Raw genomic sequence first — 24,934 nt, 5'->3', positions numbered from 1 at the left:
CTTTGGTAATCCAAATAAGAACAGGATGAAGTTAAAACTAAATTAACTAAATGTACAAAAAGCTAAGCAAGCCAACATTAAAATGCTACGATAACTAAGCTAAAACATAAAATGCTAACTAAGGTTTAAGCTAAAACATGATAATACTAAACTAAGGTACGAAGAATCTAGCTAAAAGTACCAAGGCCGCTATTTAAGCATGACTTTAAAGAACCACTGTTCCTACCATCCACAGTCCGCTGATCTGAGTTTGAAATAGGACAAACAGGACAGTGAAAAGCAGACTCAGAAAGTGCATGAAGGCAACTGGCCTTCAAATAAAAACCTTCAAATAAAAACCCTGACACAGGTGCGATAAGACGCACAAAACCATTTATGCTTCTTACCTTGCAGAAAAAGCGGGAAATAGCCGCCATGTTAGTCCGTTTCCCCGGTGCTAGACCAGTCCCGTGCTGCTTTCGCGGTCAGCTGCGTTCACTGCGGCTCCTCTACCCGCAAGTTTCGTTTTTGAGGAAATGGCTTCACATAACAGGGCGGGTCGACCGAATAAAAGTACATTATACGATACCGCACAGAGGTTTATGAATTAAGTCATAAACTAACATCTACTCCAAGCAGAAAAAACAACATTATGTATTTGTTAAAATCGGGACGAAAGCAACAACGTTCTGTTGTAAGACTTTTAAAAATCCTACATTCCTAAAGTATCTCACAACTTCCGCCCTTATCAGATTCAATCAATCATAAAGGAGTTGGCTAATAAATAAGTTCACTTATCCTCTTCCTGTTGGGGTTTTCACCAGGTCAACAAGACCCAAGTTTCCTTTGTGAGCAAAAGCAAATGTAACATATCAGTGGTTCATATGGAACAATTAGGGGTTACTGATTTGGAGCTAAAATTTGATGTACTCTAGAGTGTAAATTCTTGTGATGTTGAAATAAAATTGTGTGCAAGGTCATTTTAGAGGTTTGACTAAAGCGGCTACAACTGTCATTTCTCCACAAAAGATGATCTGTTCACAATTTTTTTAAAGTCATTTCTAGGGCTAAACTCCTTACAAACCCCAAGAGTAACAGGGAGGTAATCATCCATCCATTTTCTTTACCCGCTTTTGCATTTTGGGTCACGGGGAGCTGGTGCCTATCTCCAGCAGTCACTGTGCGAGAGGTGGGGGAGGTAATCATTGTCTGACAAAATCAGATCAATCCAAGCCAGACCTTGAAAAACAAATAGGAACATAAGGTTTTAGATCTACTGAGATAATCATTGTGTAACTATCAAGCCACACCCAAACATAAGCAAGAAGAACAATTGATCTAAAATTCAGTATCAGTACGGTTCATGCACAGTTTGAGGGGATGAGATCATTGGAATAGCAGAACAGCCAAAATCCAAACACCAACCAACCTTTTAATAGGAAAAACTGATCATCTAGAACAGGTCTTTTCTTTCTACAAATCAATAAAAACCCAGCTATGTAACCACACTAATTCTGTGAAGTTTGTTATTTCACTGATTCAATTTGCAAATGCCTGCTTCATTTGTTTTATATTATTAAAAAATAACACATTTTTATTTTCCGATGCTTAAAACCTTTAAGACCAGAGCGTGGTCTGGGGAGAACACCATCTGAAGTCCTTTTTCAGAAAATATTCAAGTTTTTCTCAGGCACTGGTTCTGTCTCAGATAACAAAAGCAGCCAACAAACAAAATATGAGTAGAAAACAAAATAGAATTTAATGTGCAAGTAATAAACTTCACTTTGATAACCATTAAAAAGTTTTGTTTATACATTAACATTTTGTGGCCCTACTTCTGAACTCATATTTGAGAACACAAACGTGAGAATTAAATTATTTTGCTGCGCTCAGATGTCACTCCGAACGGCCTTTGGAACAGTTCACTGTTTTACCGAGTCGGCACAACAGCTTCGATTTACAAAACAGAAATATTTTAGCAGCATTAACTGGATTCAAGCACATTAAGCATAGTCTGTTTTAAAGATCTGTACTCAGACAGCACAGTGATGCGTCCCCCCCCCCTAAAAAAAGGCACGCTGGCCATCATATTAAGCAATTCATGATCCAACTCTTACATTTATACAAAACAGCGTCTGTGCAGCAAATAGACTCACTGATAAATACACAACATTGCACAATAAAACTACCCAAGTGTTCCAACATCATTTGCATACATTTCCCAGAGCAAATAAGCAGACAGTTTTGAACACGTTTTTGGGCACAATAACAATAAAATTGTTTATCTTCTCAGTCCAGCTACAAAAAAAAAAAAAAAAAACATCCAACACCTTTGTTGCTTATATGACTTCCTCTCTGCAGGAATACGTTGGGGATGGTTTGAATCCAGGTGAGCAGAAGGCACTTTAGAGTCCAGCTGCTGTGCTTGGAGGTGGATCCCAGGCGCTGCAGGCCTGGTCCTCACCCGCTCACAGCAACAGACTCCTCCAGGACTCTTTAAGGCTGCACTCCATCTGTGATGGGTCCACCTTACTGTGATAGAGCTCACACTGGTCCACTGTCCAGAGTATGTGTGAGCATGACAGGCTGACCGGAGTCTGTCTGCCTGAGAGGAGCTGAAGGCGACTCTGAGGCCAGCGTGGCGTTTGTCTGTGTGGACAGTCCTCGCTCTGCTGGCTGCACCGTCTGAACCGGAAACTGTGAAGACACTGGCTCACTGGGGGATGAGGACACTGGTTCGGCAGCCTGTGTGTGGCCGAGCTGCACGGACTGTGTCGAATGTGAAAGATCCTGGGGTTGTAACGACGGTTCTGATGTCTGTGTTGGGAGGCGCCGAGCGCACGGCTCAGTTTGTCTTTGTGGCCAATGGTGTGCACTCTGAGAGTAATAAGGCAGGAACGGCCTCTCAGGCGCACAGGTCCGCATGGCCAGGTACGTGTGCATGAGCAGGTGAGGAAAACGGGACGTGAAGTACGACACAAAGTCGTCAGGGATGGAGCCCAGAGTCTCCTGCACCTCGGCAGGCAGCTCTCTGTAATGATGCTTCTGTTGAGGGAAGGTCAACAATGAATCTGACAACAGGGGCACGTTTCATTTTCAACAAAACTATTTAACATTATGTTAGAATTCCCTCTCACCTTGTTTCTCATGGCACGCACCAGGTCTCTGACTGAACCACCCTTATAGGAACGAAATTTCCGCAGATCTATGAGAGACAGAGAACGATCTATATTCATCAAACTAAAAGTCTACTGATGATCTGTTCAGGTTGCAAAATTCAATAAACGGCATCGCAGACAGGAAGCAGCAGGCCTACTTTAACACACTTTGAGGTCCCAGTGTCAAAATAACATTTTGTGCAACTTTAAAAAAATAATAAAGTGCTAAACAATGAAACAATAATGGGAAGTGCTCTCGTACCCGTCTGCAGCGGGACTGTGATGTGCTCTCTCCAGTCACCCTTGACCACAGCCCTCCCTCCTCTCTCCAGTTGTCTCACGATTGGTCCGTCCAGCGGCTCCTTTTCTATTCTGTCACTCACATCCTACAAACAACCACAGTAAAAAAAAAAACTGCTGGTAAAAACAAATCAAAAACCAGCTGAAATACCAGAAAACCAGTCTGCAGCTGATATCATTTTCACGATAACTGAGCGTCTGCGCGCACAGAGTTTGTAAAACAACAAGCAAAAACACGACAGACCTGAAAGAACTGCAACTCTTTCTCCAGACTCCAGAAGAAAGGGTGTTTGAGAACGCTTTCAGCCGAGGGTCTTCTTTGAGGATCCATGCTCAGCATTTGCTCGATTAGATCTTTGGCTACAATGTCCCCTAGAGAGAAAACAAAACGCTGGCTTAGATGTGCACTGACAGAAGAGAATTAAAAAAACAACTTCATTATATCAATAAATGAATACCGTGTTTGTCGCTTTGCAGATAGTCGAGGCTGTATGTGCCCAGCAGGATGTTTGCTTGCCTCTGCAGAGATTTGCCAAAGGGGTGTTTGCCCTGAGACACCACGTAGTAGAAGACACAACCAGCGGAGAAGATATCAACTGCACAGGTCTGCAGGAAACAAGAGAGCAGCATATCTGAGGTTACAGCACAGCATAAAAATAATAATAATAATAATAATAAAAAAATCACTAAACAGCAATGTCTTCTGATTTGGTACCACAATTTTAGGAGCCAACATTAACATCCCATCAGGTGCAAACAACTGAGCGGGGCATTTATGGTTTTTATGAACCTTGACAACTAAAAACACTCGTACTGACTGTGACAAAGCTGCAACTCGATCACCGACTCACTGGATTGTCTTTGAAGTCCTCGCTGAGAACCTCGGGAGCGATCCAACCCTCGGTGCCTGGAACCCCGGACCTTCTACTGAAACTGTGACGCCCCACTGCGAGCTTCTTACACAAGCCGAAGTCTGAGATCATGGCCCGGACTCGGCCGTGTGCGTTGGGCATGGACACCAGGATGTTGTGGGGTTTCAGGTCTCTGTGGACTGGAGAAGAAAAAAACCCAAAACAATTCAGTAAGAAACAATAACCAAAGACAAGGAGACTGTGAAAATGTATATATTTTTTCTTTCAGTGATAAGTACCTATCTTAAGGGAGTGCAGGTGGGCTAGTCCTGACATGGTCTGCTGCAGAAGAGGGACGGGCTCAAGTCCATGACGACTGAAATCCTTTCTCTCCACGTACTAATAAGTGAAAGATAAAATTGTAAAAGGCTGTTCAGTTTTACATACTGCAAGTTAAAACTACAATAGAAAAGTTAAGAGAACCTAAACTGGGTATATAACACTTGAGTTCAGCTAGAGAGCCACATAAAATGTTCTATGAACGCATGAATCACCTCCTGAAGCGTGGCGGCACACAGCTCTATGGCGATGTACTGGAACTGCCGGTCCCTCTCCGTACAGAAGTACCGGATCACGTTTGGGTGCTCATCAGACTCTCTGAGCAGCTGAACCTCTCGATCTGCGAAGCTGAAGCATTCTGGGAGAATTCTCTTCACGGCTACCGGTCGGTTGTCAAACTGCCCCCTGGTGGAGAAACAGTGGAAATGCCATAATGAGAGTTTGTTTTTCTTATTTTAGAAGTTTAAGGCTGCTGCGGCTGGTTCACTTACTTGTACACAATGGTCCCCTCAGCGCCGTGTCCCAAGACGTGCTTAGGATGGAAAGTGATGTTGCCCACTCTGGCAACACTGGAATCATCCTCTGCAGGAGACAGATTTCAGATGGTGACAAACAGAAAACAAGTCCAGTCTCGAAAAAACAAACAGCGGACATGAATTTCACCGTCCTACCTCCGTCTTCGTGCTCATTGGCTGAGCTCCCCAGCTCTGACACGGACATGTTGGAGTGGTTGGAGGCCCGGGGCGTGATGTTCGGGCTGCTGTGGTCTGAGCAGTCCGAGCGAGTGCGGGTCACCTCCAGGTAGTCGCTGTCCGCAGAGCCCACGTCCGCGGGGGAGAAGGGCTGCTGCTTCTGGAGCAGCTCCAACCTTTCCTCCATCTGCCGCTGGAACTCCTGGTGCTGCAGCTGCTGCTGCTTGTGCACGCTCTGAACAAAGAACACGTTCACCGCTCAGACGGAGACAAAACTTTGCGTCTGTGAAGGTTTTGGTGCACCGATTGGTCTTATCCCAAACTCTCATATGGGTATTATTATATATGGATCTTACAAACACAACAGACACATGAGCGTTTATTTTCTCAGCACAAATAACTTCAACATTTTTATTTCCTGCACCATAACTTTAAATTTAATTTGAATGATCCATCAAGTTCATCTTTTCCTAAATTCGTCAACTGAGCCTGTTCAAATTTCTCTTCTTGCTCTGAGATGGGGTTTAGCCAACAAGGAGTCAAATAGCACTAACTTACTTTGGGGTAGATAATAACAAAAGCCACCCAGCCAGCCAGGAGGAAGGTGGAGAAGATGATGCTGGCCATGTCTTTGAGCATGGAGTCCACGGGGGCCTCTGGACGCAGCGTCCGAGTCCCAGGCTCCTGGATAGATGTTCGATCATCCATACCACTGTCATTGACCTTCTGTAAAACACAAAACCGGACCACAGAGATGACAACAAATTTACACAAATGCTTAAATACATGTGAATTTGTTTTTATATATAAAAGAGGTCAACAAGTAAAGCTGGAACACGGACCTCCTCTACTTTCTTGTCAGTAGTTGGTGGGATGACGTTGCCTCCGTTACGAGGGAAGCTGTCGGGGAACTTCTCCAGAATCTTGGTGTGAGCATCAGGGGGTGTCTCATGATGGCCTGAAATGCAAAAAACAAAAATATGAAAATCTTAAAAGACGTGAGGACATGAAAAGAGCCAGAGAATGGTGGTGCTTCAACCTCTGAAGGGTGACAGAGCATAAATAACTTGAAAGCTCACATCACCATTACTTCAGAAACATTTCTCATTTTATTTTTCTCTTATCGTCTTTGTCAGTATTCTTATTGCATCTTTCAAGCCCGATCTTATTCAGACTCTTGTGGGTTGTTTCAGGAACATCCAGCTCACAAACGTAATTATTAAAGCTTCCACTACTGAAGTACAGTGAGGGCAACACAATTTAACATTAAAGTTGATCAGAGAAAAAGCTAGGACAGATGGAATATTGTGCTTTCGCTGTGCAGTGCGACATACTTTCAGCAACAATCTGTACTGCTCACTGAATGAGACATTTGCAGACGGCCAAGCAGTGACTTTGAGTTGGTAACAACTTGAGACATCCAAATACAGAACATCAAGCTGAATTTTATTCATGCTTTTTATAAATATTTAAAGTTTTATGGGTAATTAAGAAGAGATTTTATACATGTGGAACAAAATATGTGCAATTCTGTTTGTCCTCCAGCAGAGGGCAGTCTCAGTTCAACACTGAAAGTTTCAAATGTGGTTAACAGAGTTTAACCGTGAAACTTCCTTTTTCATCAACTCTTTCTTCACGTCAAACTGTAACACATCAACATAACACTTGAGCCTCTCTTCTTCCTCACAGTGTTGAAATACACAATAAAAGAAGAGGAAGTTTATCCAAAAGACCCTAATAAAGTGCCTGACGTCCCGAATGCTGCAGTACCTATGAGGAGCAGGTAGTTCCTCATGAAGTTGATCCGGTTCCGCTCGCGGAGCCCAGCATTGGGGTGCACCTTTGTGCTGGGCGTGATGACACACTCCTTGTCCTCCTCTGTCTCCTGGCTGTCAGGGCCTTCCAGCAGGGGGAAGGTTCTGCCACGAGGCTAAACACACAAACACACACACACACACACAATCACCAGCTTACATAATGGAACGCTCTCTAAGAACAAAAAACAACCATTTCAGAGAATCAAGTCTTTGTGGAACCGTCACTCAAACTGAGACATCATTAGAACAAGATAAAAAAAATAATAAATCCTTGTCAAATAATAGACAAGCTGCTGAAAACCTGGTGGCTAGAGCCTTCCTTATGCTCTCGGTTTTCCCCATTCTTCCATGTGATTGTCATCGCACTTTGCTAAACTGAAATCGATTTGTAGAATAAGCTCACCACAACAGTAACTCCATCGTGCACCAGAGAGGGAGATGCATACAGGCTGGTGGAGTATTTACCCACATACAGGGTGGCCCTGGAACATAAAGTGCAAAAGAAAACCCAACAAGTTACTTCCTGTCAAAAGCATTTACCACGCTGCACGCTAAACTGAGCAGCGAGAAGGATAAGAATCTTGTCAAATTCAATAAAAAAAACAACACTTTTAACAGGTTCAGGCAGTCCTGTTTGTGTTCTTCAGCGGCAGCAGGTGTAGACACAATGCTTAAAATAAAACACTTCTGCAGAATGAAACCAGAGCTGAAACTAGGGCCTTTTTTGCAGCTATTTGTGAATAGTCCATATTTACACTCTACTCTCAGACTTACTCATCTCAGATGAAAAAAATATATATATATCTTTGCATTTCTGTCATGGTTTAACTCTAAGGCACCAAATGCTCCAACACGTTTAAAAATAATTGTTTTTGAATGAGGTTATTGAGCTCAACTTAATAAAAATGCTTTTTTATAAACGTATTTGCTTTCGGAGTAATTAGTACAAAAACAGAAATTACATGAATTTATTTGTGGGCTTCGTCTCCTTCGGAAATGGATATTTCCACCGAGTGATGCGGCCGACCTCGCCGGACATGAAGGTGAGGTAACGCAGTGTTTCCACTGCGACATTGGTGTGCGGGATCTTGCGGAGGCCCTCGCGCTGCCAGATGTACATGGCCACCACCGGGGAGTTGTAGTTCTGGACCCACTGGAGGTCTCCCGTGTCGCTGTCCACCGTCACCACGAGCCCGTCGCCGTTGGACACGAAGTGAGCCACCTCTGCGGGGGGGGGAGCAACAAGCCACAGCTGGTGGACACTGCGCACCAAAAACTTAAAGCCACTGAGGAGCCAGCGTGTCCAGGAGTCTTACTGTATTTGGTGTCATCATCAGGGAGGGTGGAGGCGTAGTCTGAATAGGTGGCATTCCAGCGCAGCTCTCTGCTCTTTGTGTCATACATGGTAATGGTGTACTCTAACAGGAACAAAAGGAGAAAACGTTTACATGGTTTTGCTTATGTAACCCAAGACAATAAGGCAGGGTTTGAGTATCAGCAGGTGGATATAAGAAGCTAATTAAACAATAAAACGCTGTAACAAAATCCAACAGATACACAGCTTTTATTCAGAGTGAACCCTGACTTCAGGATTTCAGTTTTCAGGCCTTTCACACTCTTCTCTATCGTCTGCACAAAGTGACAGCGACCACAGTGCTTTAAATACACAAGGACAGATCATCAGGGAGCCGAGCTGGTTGGGACGAGGTTGGAGATTAGATAAATTAGAATTAGAGATTAGCAGAAGGTAAAGAAAGGTTTTATCAACAGTCCGGCGTTCGACAAAACAACAGCCAGAGGATGGATTCTAGTGACAAAACAAAACCAAAGAAATAAAAGAACTTGGTTAGAAAAAGAGCAGAGCTTGGTTTGTTTTTTTTACCTGTGCGTCCCAGATAGAGGAGGGATGAGGACGGACAAAACATCTCAGCGAAGGAGGAAGTCAGAGTCTGCTGTTTTTCCCCCGTCAGCAGATCCACCACATACCACAAGTCCTGCTTCTTACCTGCAGCAGCACACAGAGGAAACTCTTAGTTTCACTTACAAATAATCATCTCATACTGTTTAATTTTTATCTCATTTTACACTTATCTGTCATCCTGCAGCTGTGACACATGCTGTTTCTGCACGTTGTAAAAAGTTTCTTCGCAGACGTACGGTTTATTGATTTCCTGTTTTTGAATGAGTTTGTGAAGAACTGTCAGAACAACTAAGAGTACGCAGCCTAATTGTACGAAACGACAGCTAATCTGCTCTAACGTTATCAGCTTTTAATCTCGGTGTATGGGAAACGGTAAGTTTGCTGCTTCTTCTCGTTGATCGGCTCTGTGCTGCGGTCTGGGAACACTCTCTCACTCAGAGGCTGCCGCAGACGAAAACTAGCAGCAGAAACAAACGACGGCACGATTCAGAGAGTTCTCAGACAAAACCTTCATCTGCATAACAAAAAGGTTCACATGTCGAGAATTTCAGGCCTGTCCGTGCCAGCGGCAGCTCCAACGGAGTGAAAAGGCTCGACTGATAACGACTGTGAGTAGGGAAATGTCCCTGGCTGCTGCTCAAACAACCATTACCTTTCCCTTGTCTTAACGACTATAAATTCAAAGCAGCTCACGCTGCAGCAGCAGGTTTAGGAGGGGAAAGACAAGCATCGTATTCTGCCGGAGTCAGATAACGGCTGCTCCTTTAGAAAAGGCGATAAAAGCACACACGTGTAAGGATGAGTCTTACCCATGTAAAGGATTCCATCGGAGCTGCGACAGGGAGAGGCCTGGACCAACTCGGGGATGGTGAACGGCAACTTCTGCTCAAGAAAAAACAAACAACCACACCTTTCAACATGGCCGACAAGAAAGCGAAAAAGGGACAGACCTTACGCGTACCGCAAATAGAACTCCACAGTGAGGACGCACAGCCGTTTTTCTACAGAACAAGGAACTGAGAGGTGGTTCTTACTAAAGAGTGACCGCACTTTTTTATGATTCAAAATAATTAGATCCGCTCACGGTGAGGCCTTTGCTGTTCTTTCCTCCCAGAGAGTACAGGCTGCCGTCATTGGGGTCTGGCAGGAACGCCGGCCTGGTGGGACAAAGAAAAGGGGAGATGAGCTGATTCTCCAAACATCAGTAATTCGAGCCTGACCACAGTCAGTCTCTTGTTCCGGACAGAATACGCACGTGCATCTCGACAAATAAGAACTAAAACAAGACGGATACGTACTCTGCTACGTGTGTGGGGACCTGAAGAACTGGATCTGTGAGCAGAGCAAAGAAGACAAGATGTTAGTCAGGACCGACAAGAATCTCATCTGACAATGAAGGGAGACAAAAAAACGGCCAGTGGCAGATGAGTCAGGAAAAAAACCGAGATGAACGCAGCCGACATTCGGCTGCAGAGGACTCAAAGTCCAAACCGACGGGGGTTCTCCTGCAGCAAACATGAAAGACAAACAGACATTTCTGCGAGGAAAATGAAGCGCGACGACAACGATGACGCCAGAAACGTTTTAACAACTGTTCAGTACTAAACATCAACCTGAAAGACCAGACGGAAAATTATTTACAGACTCTGTTGATATAAAAAAAAATGCTTTCCCAAAATTTATTTCACAACTGATTTGTTGCATGAGTTGATGTTTGTTTTTAAATCTGTTCCCAAACTGCTCATTACAGCCAAAACATGAATCCTCTGCAGCTCCGCGACAAACACACACACCTCCCACAGGTGTGAACAAACTGGGTGTGGACCAGGTGGGGCTGATCTCTGTGGTGGAGCCCGAAGGGGTCAACAATGACAGGAGTTAGGTGTGGGATAAGCCGAAGGAGCTAAATGACTGTATTCAACAAGCTTTAGTTTCCAGCCCATGTAATTGGAGAGAGAGGAGGGAGGTTGAGAAAACAATGTTTTTAACGCCGTACGGCTGAAATATAAACACGTGTTTGTTAAACCAACGAGGTGAGGCGAGTAAACAGCAGCGCGGCGTGTTTGTGATGAAACTGTTCTGTATGCACTGAACCAGAGTAAAAGAGTTCTGCTTCCGCTTCATTATTCAGGTGCTTGGGTTGCCCGAGTAAAGCCCAGCAACAGGTGCGCTCGGAGCCTGGGACGGAACGGGAGCAATTCATATTCAGTAGCTGCTCCGGGAGGACAGACGACGCGGAGGAGGCAGCCTCTGCCTCGCAATCTGCAGTTTGGTGCTCGAATGGAACCCGAGGACTTCGAAGGCTGAAATCCATTTCAGAGAAGGCGAGCTCACAAAGCAGCCCTGAACGTCTCTGAAACTTTTCTTTTTCCGAAGTTCCCCGAGAGTGCCGAGCGTTAGCATGGTAACCACAGTACACGCTGCACGTGCGCGTGGTGCAGGTGACACCACGGCAAAGCTGCTGATCCCGGCCGACTCCGGCCTCGATTAGAGGCTATATTTGCCCCTCCCGGTTAATAATTACCCACTTTTCATGCCTGAGAAAACGTGGTTGAGCAGCCTCTTCGAGCACGATCTAAATGCAAGACTCAATCATAGGAAACTCCTTAAAATAAACAAAACAGTTTATTTTTTAAAGTGCGAACATCATTTGATTTATTGTGAGATAACATTAAAACCAAACTGGCAGAGTGTTGATATCGTACTGTCAGGGAGGAAGCAGTGAGTGGATTTGTCTTCATGTTGTGGCCGATGAGATCAAAACAACACTGCAGGAGGAAAAACAGGGCAAACGCCCAAAAACCGAGGAATCTTACAGTTTCCTGGGTAAAAAACAAACACCACAAGGAGACCACAGAGATGGAGCGAAGGCAAACACTTTCACTCTTACCTTCTTTCAGAGTCCATTTGATAGAGCCTGATTTCTTGCTGACAGCGTGCAGGTTTCCATCCAAGGTCGACACGAAGAGCAAGTTCTCAGGAAGGGAAACTGTGGTGGCGCCGCAGAGCCCCTGTGCAAATGACACAAATATAACCTTAAAGTCGTTGTGCGTTTTAGTTTGAACGATAGCCGTTTCAAATCACAGGCCCTGTTAGAACACGTGCGCCTGCATTAAGGCAGGGAATGAAGACCTAAATCGATAATCAGTCTGGTAATGCTTATCCTCACACACAACAAACACTAAAATGTTGAAATTAGCACCGTTTTCATCATCATCACCGTTCAGACTTGGATTGTCTGAAGGAAATTTACCGCCTCGGTTTTAACGCTGCCATCGTCAGTACAAGAAACCTCAACAGCGGCAGATGAGATCGTTTTCTCGCTAAGCCACGGCAGCGTTGACGGAGGCCGTGGACAAATCCCACTAAACGTGTCCACAGTGCCCCCCGCCCCCTCACTCCGGAGCATTTAGCTCCATTTGAGAGGATGCAAACGGAGCTCGGGAGGCTGAGAAGCTCTTAAGCTTGACAAAAAAAAAAAGAAAAGAAAAAGGAGCAAATGAAAAACATTAAAGAAGCTGCTTCGTGTCAGGGATGGAGAGGAAACACAGCTGTCACCGCTGAGTCACTCACAATGTCCCTTTTGGTCACAGAACTTTTTATTTACCTTCAAAGATGGCGTCCTTAAAAACAACCAGTAAACTTCAGTATTACAACCTGAACATCCTGCAGGGTTTATAAAAAAACACCCAACTTTAAAGACTATGATATAGATGACACATACCGTACATACTGGTAGAGTAGCTGTTACACTCCCAGTATCCAGTATTTCTTGAAAAGTTGCTTTGAAACTGACTCTGCTGAGGACAATGAGAGGAGTGCTCCAACCTCCCTCTGCACAGGTGAGCAGCAGGCTGCCCTTCAACCCAAAGCTTTCTACTCCTACTTGGACACAAGGAAACGTAACACACACACACACACAAATAAAATAAAATAAAATAAAGCATGAAAAGAATGCAAGAGCGCAAAGTAATACAAAGAAATGCAGATGAAGCATCTCTAAGGAAAACCACAACGACAGCAGCAACAAAGGGAGCCAACCTCATGTTTTGGTTTGTGCCAGAATTAAACTCTGTGGTTGAAAATGTGCTCCAGTCACCCACCGAAGGAATCCTAAAAACTCTTCATCACGCTGCGAACATCGTCAGGTATGCAGGAAAAAGGTCAAGTGAGGGATCTTGAGTGCTCACCAACCTGCTAGAAGCAGTACAAACTCAATCTAATCGGGTAAAAAAAAAAAAAATGCTTCTTTTTATTTTTCAGCTGAAAGAGCCGAACACGTTTTAGCTTCTGTAAGCGTCGTTAAAGCCCATCTACTCAGACAAACTGAGACAGATTAGCCCCGCTACTCCGCCGAACCACAGCGCTATTGATCAGTAATGTTGACTTCCCTAAAAGCCCCTGGATAAACACAACACACAGTTTCCCCGTTTCAGACGAACCTTCAGTTCCTGAACATTCAGCCACGTTGGAGAAGATAAAAGTCCCGATTCGCTCCAACTGCTGCACCAAATTTAGCTCAATGTCACTTTTTTTATCCACTTTAGTGTTGCCAAATGTCAACCGGCTGTGGCGGCCAACTTAAATAGGGTTGAATCTAAATGTTAATGGAGATATTTTGCTAACAGACAAACAGGGCGGACACCAGCTTGCACAATGTGTAGTTTGGGAGGAGACTCAGCTACTGCTGCGCCAAATTTTAGCTCAATATCTGTACAACTGGCTGATTTTGCTGGTTTTTTGTATTTCCTAAGGTCAAGTGGAGGTGGCGGCCATTTTGAACGGGGCTGACTCCAAATAGCTGCAGAGATATTTTCAGGAGGCTTCATTAAAATGTGTTCAGTGGTTCATGAGATATTTTGCTATTGCTACAGACAAATGATCACACGCACACACACACACACACAGCAGGTGACAAAAAGTGCACATGCATCAACCGGCCCTGAGTCACTCGGCGCGTCCACCTTCAGTTACACAGCTCGTGTTTCTGCTCTCATAAAACGCTCTCAGTGACCAGCACCAAACACTGCAGGATGGTATTTTTATAACTTCCCTCTCCGTCTTTCAGTTATTCTTCTTGCCGTCTGGAAAATATGTGCACTTTGCTGCCGACCGAACAGAAACCCGAGGCAAAACCACCGCCGGAGGTTTCACTGCGCCTGCAGACAGAAACTCTATCCTTCCCTCCCGCAGCCTCACACATCCTCATCCGAGCATTTGTGTCAATAACGTGCACTTGTGACTCTTCTCACTGGGCTCTCCAGACTCGCCAGCACCACCCAAGTGTGCTGGAGGAAAAAAAGAAAAAAAAAGAATCATAACTGATCTGTTTTTGGGCCCCCTGGTAACCTCTAGCTGGGTTCTTGGTTTCACAAACAAATGACTTTCCAGACATCTGCTGGCCTCCTGGTTTTGCATGGACCCTGAAGTTCAACAAGCGACGAGTACAGCTGCTTTACAACGTGTGGCTGCTCCCGGCGAACGGTGATTTACGAAGATTCACTGCAGGTAAAGACTAATAACGATGGAATCCCCCCTCCCGCTTCTTCATTCTGAGCGCCACAGAAGCGGTATTGCGTAACGGCGTTGCACAAGGCCGTGAAACGGTCGAACTAAGAGCGCGCTCTGCTCGTTCGGAGATCTGAACGTTCTCTTTTGCAACGAGGCCAGATGTGGATGAAAGGGCTGCAGACTTTGAAGCTCTTATCGGCGGTCAGTCCTGTGTCACTGTGCCTCGAAAGCCCCGATGGTGAGCACGGGGCAGCGCGTAGTCGGCAGCTTTCTGTCACGTTTAAACAAACACTTCGGGAGAACGCGTGCACCGTGCCTCCCCTTTCTGTTTTTGAAGCGGTACATCACAAACTAAAAGATGGAGGGGGGGTAAAAGCTGATTGTTTTTTAAGTAGCAGGTACACCGACACCTCTCACCTTCCTTCTGTAAACCAAACCGACCCAGGACGGAGAGCACTGATGCACAGATGGTGACTGATATACATAAAGAGGTGCAAAAAATATAATAAGCTAAAAAAAACGGAGCCTTCAGGACAGACAGGGTGTCATTAAATATAACAAATTGACACTTTCCTAATCCTGCTCCCCGGAACAGTTACAACCAGGAGGATGTTTGTATAGAAAACGTACAGCAAATGAAGGCCTAAGCCACGAGGTGGAGGAGCTCAAATCTTACGTTGCTTTAAAGCTGAACGTGTAAAGTCCTTAAAAATGCATTCCAGAGAGTTTTGAAGCCATGACATGTTTGTAAAGATGCCTGTGTGTGGGGTTTGGCCCGCACTCAAACCCTCTCAGTGAAGTCACCGCTGTGATAAGAAACCGTCTGATCGCAAACTCTCTTTGAATACACACATGACACACACACACACACACACACACACTGAATCAGTTAGCACTGTCACAGTGCCTGAGCAACGAGAAAAAAAACTACATTTGAGACAGACTGTTGTCTGGTTTTAGTTAAACATATCAAAAGGTGTAAAATGAGTGTAAATGTGTACAATCACACTAAAAGGCAGCACCTAAAAATATTAACAGCGGCTGACAGATGTCGACTCAAGCTTGAAGTCACAGATGACTGGATGAACTGATGTAATGAGCCTTTTTTGCCTAGATATTTATAAGTGTTTATCCCTCACACACTTATGTAAGAATCTATGGTTAGCTTGCCGTTTGTCACCCTCCCTACACCTGAAGACTTTCTGATAAGCTAACAGGGGATTCTGGGATTATAACATACAGTTACCCCATTCGAGATGGTCGCCACAGCTGTGCAACCTTACCAAAACACATAAAAACGGCTGAAATATTGGTGTGGTAGTAGCTGATTTTAGCATCATCCCCAACAATCACTTCAAGCCCTAACAGAGCAGAGAAGGTGAGATCGAACTATCAAACTATCCCATGAGTTTGAGGAGAATGTCATTCCCAGGCTTATGTACGGGACGCGATGGGAAGGATCGTGCCTGGACAGCGGATTCAGTGAGCCGGGGCTCTTGTCCTGCCATCTGGTGTCACAGCTTCTCGTGCATGAAGCAACAGGTCGTCCTCCAACGTGCCACACGTGGCCTCTGTCAACCTGAACACAAACATTTCTTGGTACTGCCGATGACTGAGAACAAAGCAAAACACCACACAGGATGTCTAACAGGATCCCAGTCGAACAGCGTACGACTAAATGATGTGACCCTGATTGTCTGTTTTTAAAACAAGATGACATTACAGTAACTCTGATAGCTGCTGCTTCAGCCCCTCCAGATGTCACCAACACTCATTGTGTATCCCAAACTGCTGATAAAACATTGTTTTTATCAAAAGCTGTGACCTTCCCCTGTCGTTTGTAATCAAATATCCAAGACTTGTGTCTCTCAACATGGTGGAAGAGCATTTTTGAGAACTGCAAGATAGGAAAAAGATCAACATGAATGAGAGAAAAATTCAGAAATTCCCAGAATAATGGGTTACAAAGCTTGGAGTTCATGCTTTGAATACATGTTTCCGTAATATCTGAAACTAAAATGACTAATAATTAGATATATTGACTTTAATGTGTCAGTAAAGTTACTTTTAGGGTCCCTGAAGCTCAACATGCCTGCTTTTAGCCAGCTAGCTAACAGCTGCCATGTCAACACGCACCTCCAGACAGGCTTTCAGCTCCACCAAATTAATAACATACGTTGTTGTTTTGTGACTAGACGTAGACTAATTAATCAAAGTGAAGTTAATCGTGTAGGAACCATAACCCAGTGCTGTCTGAGCTCGAATATCCAGTTAGCCTCTTACCGCTGGTGGGTGTCCAGCGCAGCAGAGCCAGGCTAAAATGCAGCACACCACAACCCGATCGCTCACTCGCCAGTCCATGTTTGTCTGCTCTCGAACCGGGTCAGACGGCTGGTGAGTCCGGACGATCGGTGGCTACATAGAAGACGACTTTGGTCCGACCAGAAATGGAGGCTTCGGGGTTTTTTATCCGCGTCGAAACGTCCGAAGCAGCGCGGCGTCCGTGATGCTTCTTCCTGAAATGAGTACTGCGGGGGCCGGACTTTGGGATCGATCCACGGGAGTGGAGGAGGGGTGGGAATTAGAGCAGGCCGTTGTAGCATATAATCAAACCACACATCTCCGACTATTACTTCGTTAATATCATATTGCTTTCTTCCTATTGAAATGATATTCTTTCTAATCAGAATTAAAATGAAAGATATATGAAAGACTTGGTGCCTCATAATTATGAGACACCAAATCAAAATTATGATATAGCACCTCATTATTATGATTTTGCAATACAAATGATGATTTAGCGTCACTAAATTATGTATTAGCATCTCATAATTAAGACTTAGCGTCTCAAAATTAGATGCTAAGTTATATTTTGTTTTAGTATTTCATAATTATAACTTATTCTTTCTCATAGAAATTAAATATTATATCATTATAAGCATAAAAAATGATGATTTAGCATCTTTTAAATATGACAAAGCATCACAATAATGTCCTTGTTGCAGAAATGGGTTTTCATATATATAAAATAACATGTTTACTAATTTAAAATATATGTCTTTACAACTAAGACTGTATTAGTAAAAACGCAACAAAAAATATTTTTAAAACAAGAAACTAAACTTTTGGACTTTAAGTAGCTGTTTTAATATTCTGTGGGCAAACATCCACATTTAGTTTTTTTCCTCATTAAAAAGAAAATTTAAGATTCCTAACACACCATCAATATTTCAGATATCTCAGTTGTCCTGTTAGTTGGAAAGAAATGTGTCAGGTTTCCAGGTTTCTTTGCCTCTTCATCATAGCGGTTTGTTTCTTTTGGTTGTTAAATGTTTGATGAATAATGGAGATGAACATTTAGAAAAAAATGTTTATTTATAGCCACATTTGTGCCGTCGTTAACACAAGAGACACAAACAGATCCGTTCTCAGTAATCAGTATTTTAACCAAACTCTAACAACCTGTAGAAATAAAGGTTATGAAGAGACAACATGTAATCACAAAAGTGTGGGTACAAAGTGGTGAAGGGATAAAGTTAGACTTCTTTGTTGAGTGGCTGGATATTCAAATTTATATCATAAATATCTGGATTCTTTTAAATTTTACTTTAAATATCTAAAATGAAACTTGCAACTATTCACAATCGGACTGTACTCTCTTATTTAGAGTTATCTGGTATTTAAAATGTTGATTGTGAATTGGAAAAAAGTTCATATTTACTTGGAAGAACTGAGTTGTAGATCTAGGCTTTGAATGTCCTGTCTGACAATTATATGATAAACCGGCTTGCCATAGACCATCGACCTCCTGGACCAATGAGAGCAGACCCGCTGACACGGATGTGCTATAAAAGATTCTCTTTTACTTCCGGGAGACATTTTCTGCCTGAGCTCTGCAGTTGAAGAAGCGCGTGGCCTCTAGTTATACCTTAGTATTTAAAAGAAACTTGTATATTCTGTGTGCGTCGAGCTATTTTCGTACATTTTTTTCCAGTAAATGTGTCTTTACGTCACTTCAGAGAAAATAATATTTGCGTATGTTAAATTTGCGCACTTTAAAGCGTCTCACGTGGCCGCAGCGTGTCCAGGAGGCCTGCAGGTAAGGGTTTCTAACGCAATATCAGACCACAAAAATAACTATTCTTATATATGTTTACACAGATGCAGATTCCTTTAATGCTCCGTAGTGACATTAGTCTGCTTTTGGATTATGAGTGATGAATTTTAATGCGTTAGACTTCTGATGTTCAAATGAAGTCGACATTAATTCTGACGTGAATCTGCAACATTTAAGAAATTCGTAAAAAAATAAGTTGGCATTAATAAATTAACTCAAATGTTCTGTATTTTCACGCAGGAGCTGAATCTGGATGTAGCTCTTTATAATGTAAGTATTCTCCTGATGAAGTTAAACAGCCTTTTTATGAAGTTTTGACTGAACTCACATTCATTGTTGTTTTTCCTGTTTGTTTGTTTTTTAGGTTGTGATGCTCAAGACGCAGACACCCCGACCAATGACCAGTTTTTTGTCTTATTGAACAAATGTAAATCATTAATAAAAGATTCCACCTACTTTTGGCTAGTTTTTTTGTTGTCTTTTGAAAACATTTTACTAAATATGTTTGATGCACTATCTGAAGTGGAATGGCAGTTTCCCCTTGCCATTTTCACACATCAAGATTTGGTGCAAGATCACATCAGTCTTGTCATAACTGGGGTTTCTTAGCAGTTTTCCTAAGTTTCCTTTTTAAAGCAAGGCACAACTGTGAATACGTCATGAATGTTAGGACAGGAAAATGTGCATTAGAAACTTGTAATCTTTTGTAATGTCCATAAATAAAGATTAGTAAAGTTTTAATAGACCCCTATTTTGAGTTCCATTGCTTAGACTTACCCCTTGGATGTTTGGTCATTTTAAAAAATTTTATTTTTCTAAATTAGTCTACAAAACTCAAAGACAGAGTAAAATTAGTTCTGGTCAAGTAACATTTTGCTTCCGGCAAAAATGGACAAAATGGCAAGATTTCCATTAAAATTAGTGCCTGATTAACACCTTAACCTGATCACATGTTTTAATGTTACATGATGATCTTATCACCCACTGCTGGAGCTGAAAGGATGTTTCTGCCTGTGTGTGTGTGTTAGAAAAATAGCTCATGAACCACAGGCTAGGTTTTAATGAAACTATAATTATTGGATGTACGTCTACAACTGATTAACTTTTGGTGTCAACCCACTACAAGATGGCTGCCGCAGTTAACTGAGCTTAAAAAACAAGAATGGCTAAAACCTATTTCTCAATATATATAATAATAGATGATCTGAGTCTACAACTAGGCTGAAAGGCAGCGGGTGATATGCATTCCTGCAAAGAATGCTAGGCCTTGAATTTGGATGTTTTTGCAGAGTTGCACAGAGGATGGCCAGCTTCCTGAATTATTAAAATAAAGCCTAATGTAAATCCACATTAATTGGATATTTAAGAGATCTCAAATCTTTTTTTCCAAGTAAATGGTTTTATTAACCCACAACAAACGGAACAATAACATTCTGCAATTTTACTGAACGGAACAGCAATTTAGAATATTGTCTTCACTGCGAATGAAAGAAAAGGCTGAAAGCGAAGGGCATGTCCGAACAGACAGACGGCAATGGCACACGGACACTTCCTGAATCAATTCAGGAAACGAGGTGACTCATTATGAAGGAATGTTTGATTATTTTAAAGGCACTTTCTGCCTCATACGCTAACCAACACACATCAGAACGTCACCTCTGAAGCAGACAGGTGGTGTTGCTCTTCAACACGTACAACGCACAACAGCAAATCAAATAATGCGACAAAACAGCTGGAACTCTGCTGACAGCAAGAAATAAATCAATATGGCTAATATCCAGAATGCTGTTTATTTCAGAAAAAAACGATTTTATTTTAACAACAAATTCTAGGTCTGTGTGTTGGAGGGTTTCAGTCTCTTCCTGCGTCTTCTGCAATTATTAAAATTACTGTACATTACAGGAGAGCAGAAAGTCTTATTATTTACCCGATTGGTTTATTTGTCCCCCAATACATTACCTTTGGCAATAAAGATTTAAAAAACATATTACTTTTTCTCAACTCTGAACATAGCATGAAATCTGCTGCTTAGAAGCATGTTGTCAGGGACTGAGCTGACGTACATTCAAGAAACCTACAGATTAATGAGCCACTGTGTTCGCAGAGAGCTTTTTTATATTCATATATATATATAATCCTTCTACGGTCAATTTTAGCACCATTCACTGAAACACACCGACAGGACAGTCCGTGGTGTGTTTTAATGACTGGTTTGCAGCAGTGTGTGAAGCTGATAAAAGGTGGCGGTATGAAATAAATATGAGTTAAAGTAATAGTTAGGTCCTTTTTTTTTCTTGCTTTGAAGTGGTGTTCTGTGGAGTTATCAGTATCTTACCTGCAGCAGAAATCGCTCAGCTGTTACAGGTTTAGAAAGTCGAGCAGCTAATGGTCTGAGCGGGGCCAGCTCCAAAGCAGATTCCTGAAGTCCTAAAACATCTCCATCAAACATATCAGTCAGTAGATGAGCTAACGTCTTCCAAAACCTATCATAGAAGTTTCTGCTGTAGGTAAAATATGAATTACTGAGAACAACTCCACAGAACGCCACTTTAAAAAAAAAACCTCTAATTATCCCTTTACATGTGTTGTGGCTTTTGGCTAAATCATCAGCAGATTCTAGTGTTGTTTCGTTGTACAACAGTCTTCAACAGTGGCCACAGAGTTCTGGGTAACGCTAGTTTTAGCAACAAATAAAACTGGACTGAGAACGTCACACACACAAATCAAATTACACTGTACAAGTATCATGTTTGGTACAGCTGTACATCACAGGTATTATGGTTCCTCTAGTTGACTCGAATGGCTATTTGTGGCGAATAGTCCTATTGTCCCCTCATATTGTGTTTCATGAGAGCGACTCGCTATTTGTCTCAACTTCGCTCCGCTCTCCTGCTCCTGGTGACCACAAATCGGAGCGCGCTCGTCTGAGAACGCATGTCATGACTCAGAAGGACAAGTCTGAAGTATAGATTTAAAAAAAAAAACGTGTCGAAGTCGTCTGGCTCTGTGGCTGCACCTGTTTTTCTTCTGTTCATTGCACACGTTGAGCTGCAGACTTCCCGTTGGAGACCTCAGACTACTGGAGCTCTGGCTCCTTCAAGGCATCGTTTGTCACGGTCGCCAAGTTGGCATTGGAGCGCGTGTCCATGGCAGAGTGCATTATGGGTAGCCATATGTCGTCCATGTTTGGCATCACAAATATTTTCTGCAGGAAGAGAAAGATACTGTTTGAGGTAATGGGGGAGACAAATGTCTTCATGCTCAAACAAAAAAAAAGAAAAACTGACCCAAGTTTTTCATAAACCAGATTTTTACTTTTACTCACAACTGATAACCATATTTTCCTAGAGGCATACGGAGGGGGAGGTACATAATAACACCCCCAGAGAAGTCAGGCAGAGATGACTGCAGCTGTGTGGCAGACCTAACAGAGGCTGCTGCAGCTGTCAGGCGCATCAGATGTGTCATTACCCCGGTCAGGATGAGCGACACGGACACAGCTTTTCACAGCACGTACATGTCTGCTCATAAATTAGTCCTAAACTCTCTGCTCTCTGTTCACGTTCAGTAAGGTCTCAGCTTCTTAGTCATGCAGAAATAAGCACCTGGAACTCCTGATCCAACTTCTTCTCGATCCACTCCGTCACGTGAACCAGAGTGACCTCCCTCTCACCCAGTTTGGGCCGCGCTTTCAGCTCCAGGTGGGGAGGACTCCGGAAACCATACCTGAAGGTCAAGACGACACATTCAGAGTAAACATGGCGTGCTCTTACTTCTAATCATGCATGACAACTTTAAACTCAGCTCAGAACAGACTTTTATTCCTGCAGGTGATCACTTTTTGGCTAGAGGTTTCTGTTGTGTTTACATTTTATTTTCCTGCTTTCATTTCTTAGGAATTTATTTCATGAATTAAGATTTGTAGTTTGCAGTTTATGACCAGCAGAGGGCGCAGTGTTTTATTCTCCAGCCAGGGTTCCTCCACATCCACAGCTCACAGAAATCTGTTTTATTTATTATATATATATATATATATATATATATATATATTTGGGCACACTCCTGACCGTACCATATCCTGTCCGTGGGTGGAGGTGGGATGTTGACAGCCAGCGTCCCCCGGCACTCCTGCACCTCCACAGTGAGCAGCAGGGGTGTGTTGGCCACCTCCTCCATCTTCTTCTTAATGAACTCCGTCTCCGTGGCCTTCTGGAAGTACTTGGACTTGGCAATCTTGTCCACGAAGCGCATGATCTTGCTGGGCCTGTGGCCTCCTACGTAGCTACAGGAACGGAGAGGGAGAGGGGGAGACAAGGAGTGAGTCAGGTTCATCATTTATTCATAACAGCATCTCCTGCTACTCAGCACTGACGATGGAGAGGGAGGGAGGTGGAGTGACTGGCTGATGCATTAAATCAGCAGCAAGCCTTGAAACATGCGGGGCTGAGTGGGTGGAGGATGGACCTCGGGGGCAGAAAATTCCTCTTCAGCACATCAGTGTTAATCTGATGCCGATTTTCAGTTCAGGTACTGTACACGATGATGCTGTGGTAATGAGACGTGCGCTCACCCCTCGGACGCAGGCAGACTGGGCTTGTCACTGAGCAGCTCAGGGGGATCCTCCTCGTCTGATGAGCCAGCACTGGATGACTCCTCGTCGCTGTCCGCCAGACAGTACGTCCGCGGCCTTGGCCTGTCCCCCCGTGCACACACATAAACACATTACTGTAGCAAATCCAGGCCTGGACAGCTTTGCACAAAACATTAAACAACCAGTACTAATTCCCATTAAATCTATTGCCACGGAAATAAATTATAGGCACTCAAACTCCTCTGATTCACTCAACGTAAGATCCAGTAATTCAAAAGCAAAACCAGATTTATTGTTTTTGTGACAGGCAGTTGTAGGCATTCACTCCCAAACTCACCATTTGTTGGACAAATCCATGATCGGAGGCAGATTAGTAAAATGAAGAGAGGGGTAGGAAAAGCCAACATTAAAAAAGTGTTGGATTGTGAAAGACACACACATGAAAACTTGATTTTCCTTCCAATTTATCACATAATCAGGCGCCCATCAGTACCTTATCAGCCTTAGAGCAGAGTGTGGCGGAAAGAGCAGAAGTCCTCCTCCAGGCTAATCTAATAACCATTTAGCCCTGTTTTTTTTATTGTTTTCCAGGCTTATAAAACAGCTCCTTCTCAAAAACAACATAACCACGTGAAAGAGCGCTCCATTAGCTAATAATAGACCTCTACAAGTTTCCATGACACTATTTGTTTTGCTGTTTTCTCAACTGAACACTGTGCATCACGACACGAATGTGTTTGAAACAGCGACCGTGTGAACACAGATGGTGCTGAGGCTGCGAATGCATCAATCCGCCTGACTTCACGTCTCGTCAGTCCAAAGGTTTACTCAACTCATGGCAGACGGATTCATTCACAGCCTCAGCACACACACATTCACGTAGTAATATGGATGTTGTTTGGTTGAAAAAAGAGCAGCAGACTAAACTAACGGTATCATGAAAAAGAGTAGAGTTTTAATGCAGCTTGGATAGAGATTTCTGCCCTATTTTTCTATACTTCATGCTTTATAACTGATGTCACGGCTGATAAGGTACTAATTATTGGTAACTACTTGACAGAACATCACTTCCACTATCCCCTTAAACGCTGTGAACACATTAAGGAGAAGATTATTTCTCACCATTCTTTCCCGTGCTCCCCGAGTCCCTCGCCTTCTTTCCCCAGACGGGCCAGGTTCAGCTTGGTCTCGAGCGTCATGAGGAAGGAGCCCGTGTAGGACACCTCCAGATCAAACCACAGCCCTGCAGGGACAAAAAGAGAGAGGAGGTATTATATCTCAATTATCAGTACCAGATAAATCCACTTCACAGGCAGACATTCTGAACACAGCTCCTTTTTAAATGAAGAGTCTTCTGCCTGGTATTTCATTGATTCGAGGCAGGAAGTTGACCTTTCCTGTTGCAAACAGAAAAAGGTCAACTCTGCTTATCAGCTGATGGAAGACTTCCAGTTTCCACATCACTCTCATTGTTAGGTGCACATGCTGCACTCTCTATAGCTCAGTAATGAAAATAAAATCCAGACGCCAAACTGTTTTTGTCTGCAGCCCAGATGTGCTAACAGATCACATGGGACCTTCGTTTAAAGCTTCAGCGTATGCACGTCTGCAAGGAATGCTAGTCTGAGATGTCAAAAATACTAAAATCTACTATAAGT

At 43.3% G+C, this 24,934-nt stretch overlaps 3 protein-coding genes and 1 long non-coding RNA gene across 10 annotated transcripts in view; 1 reads left to right on the top strand and 3 right to left on the bottom strand.

Annotated features, from left to right (window-relative positions):
* The window catches only part of samd9l (sterile alpha motif domain containing 9 like), a 13,139-nt gene extending 11,552 nt beyond the window's left edge, over window positions 1-1,587 (bottom strand). The window contains exon 1 of the mRNA XM_017421812.3: window positions 387-1,587. The gene's annotated coding sequence lies outside the window, so the exon portion shown is untranslated. The remainder of the gene's footprint in view (window positions 1-386) is intronic.
* A 128-nt stretch (window positions 1,588-1,715) lies between these two features.
* On the bottom strand, window positions 1,716-17,105 carry LOC108239231 (serine/threonine-protein kinase/endoribonuclease IRE1). Its single transcript, XM_017421817.3, has 22 exons — window positions 16,852-17,105; window positions 11,948-12,068; window positions 10,356-10,389; window positions 10,142-10,214; window positions 9,867-9,939; window positions 9,019-9,141; window positions 8,453-8,554; window positions 8,099-8,360; window positions 7,540-7,618; window positions 7,090-7,249; window positions 6,162-6,277; window positions 5,878-6,045; window positions 5,299-5,554; window positions 5,119-5,209; window positions 4,843-5,032; window positions 4,588-4,687; window positions 4,289-4,488; window positions 3,896-4,043; window positions 3,682-3,809; window positions 3,400-3,523; window positions 3,117-3,184; window positions 1,716-3,024 (listed from the first exon to the last, which is right to left on the bottom strand). The coding sequence occupies exons 1-22, from the start codon at window positions 16,927-16,929 to the stop codon at window positions 2,524-2,526; spliced, it is 3,195 nt and encodes a 1,064-aa protein (XP_017277306.1). The 5' UTR covers window positions 16,930-17,105; the 3' UTR covers window positions 1,716-2,523.
* A 1,323-nt stretch (window positions 17,106-18,428) lies between these two features.
* On the top strand, window positions 18,429-19,430 carry LOC108239277. Its single transcript, XR_001808711.3, has 3 exons — window positions 18,429-18,667; window positions 18,926-18,955; window positions 19,050-19,430. It is a non-coding gene; the product is annotated as an uncharacterized LOC108239277 (long non-coding RNA).
* A 634-nt stretch (window positions 19,431-20,064) lies between these two features.
* The window catches only part of tex2 (testis expressed 2), a 29,377-nt gene continuing 24,507 nt past the window's right edge, over window positions 20,065-24,934 (bottom strand). For 6 of the 7 annotated variants that reach the window (XM_017421813.3, XM_037978733.1, XM_017421816.3 and 3 more), the window contains 5 exons: window positions 24,399-24,519; window positions 23,256-23,378; window positions 22,758-22,967; window positions 22,291-22,411; window positions 20,065-21,890 (listed from right to left, as the gene is read on the bottom strand). In XM_017421813.3, coding sequence (XP_017277302.1) covers window positions 21,762-21,890; window positions 22,291-22,411; window positions 22,758-22,967; window positions 23,256-23,378; window positions 24,399-24,519 — 704 coding nt within the window. In that variant the 3' untranslated portion in view covers window positions 20,065-21,761. The remainder of the gene's footprint in view (window positions 21,891-22,290; window positions 22,412-22,757; window positions 22,968-23,255; window positions 23,379-24,398; window positions 24,520-24,934) is intronic. The other variant, XM_017421815.3, reaches the window with a different exon arrangement.

Source organism: Kryptolebias marmoratus, linkage group LG12 (assembly GCF_001649575.2).
Source record: "Kryptolebias marmoratus isolate JLee-2015 linkage group LG12, ASM164957v2, whole genome shotgun sequence".
Taxonomy (NCBI): Eukaryota; Metazoa; Chordata; class Actinopteri; order Cyprinodontiformes; family Rivulidae; genus Kryptolebias; species Kryptolebias marmoratus.
Note: the sequence above shows the minus strand (reverse complement) of the source record. Positions and strands in the feature narration are given on the sequence as shown.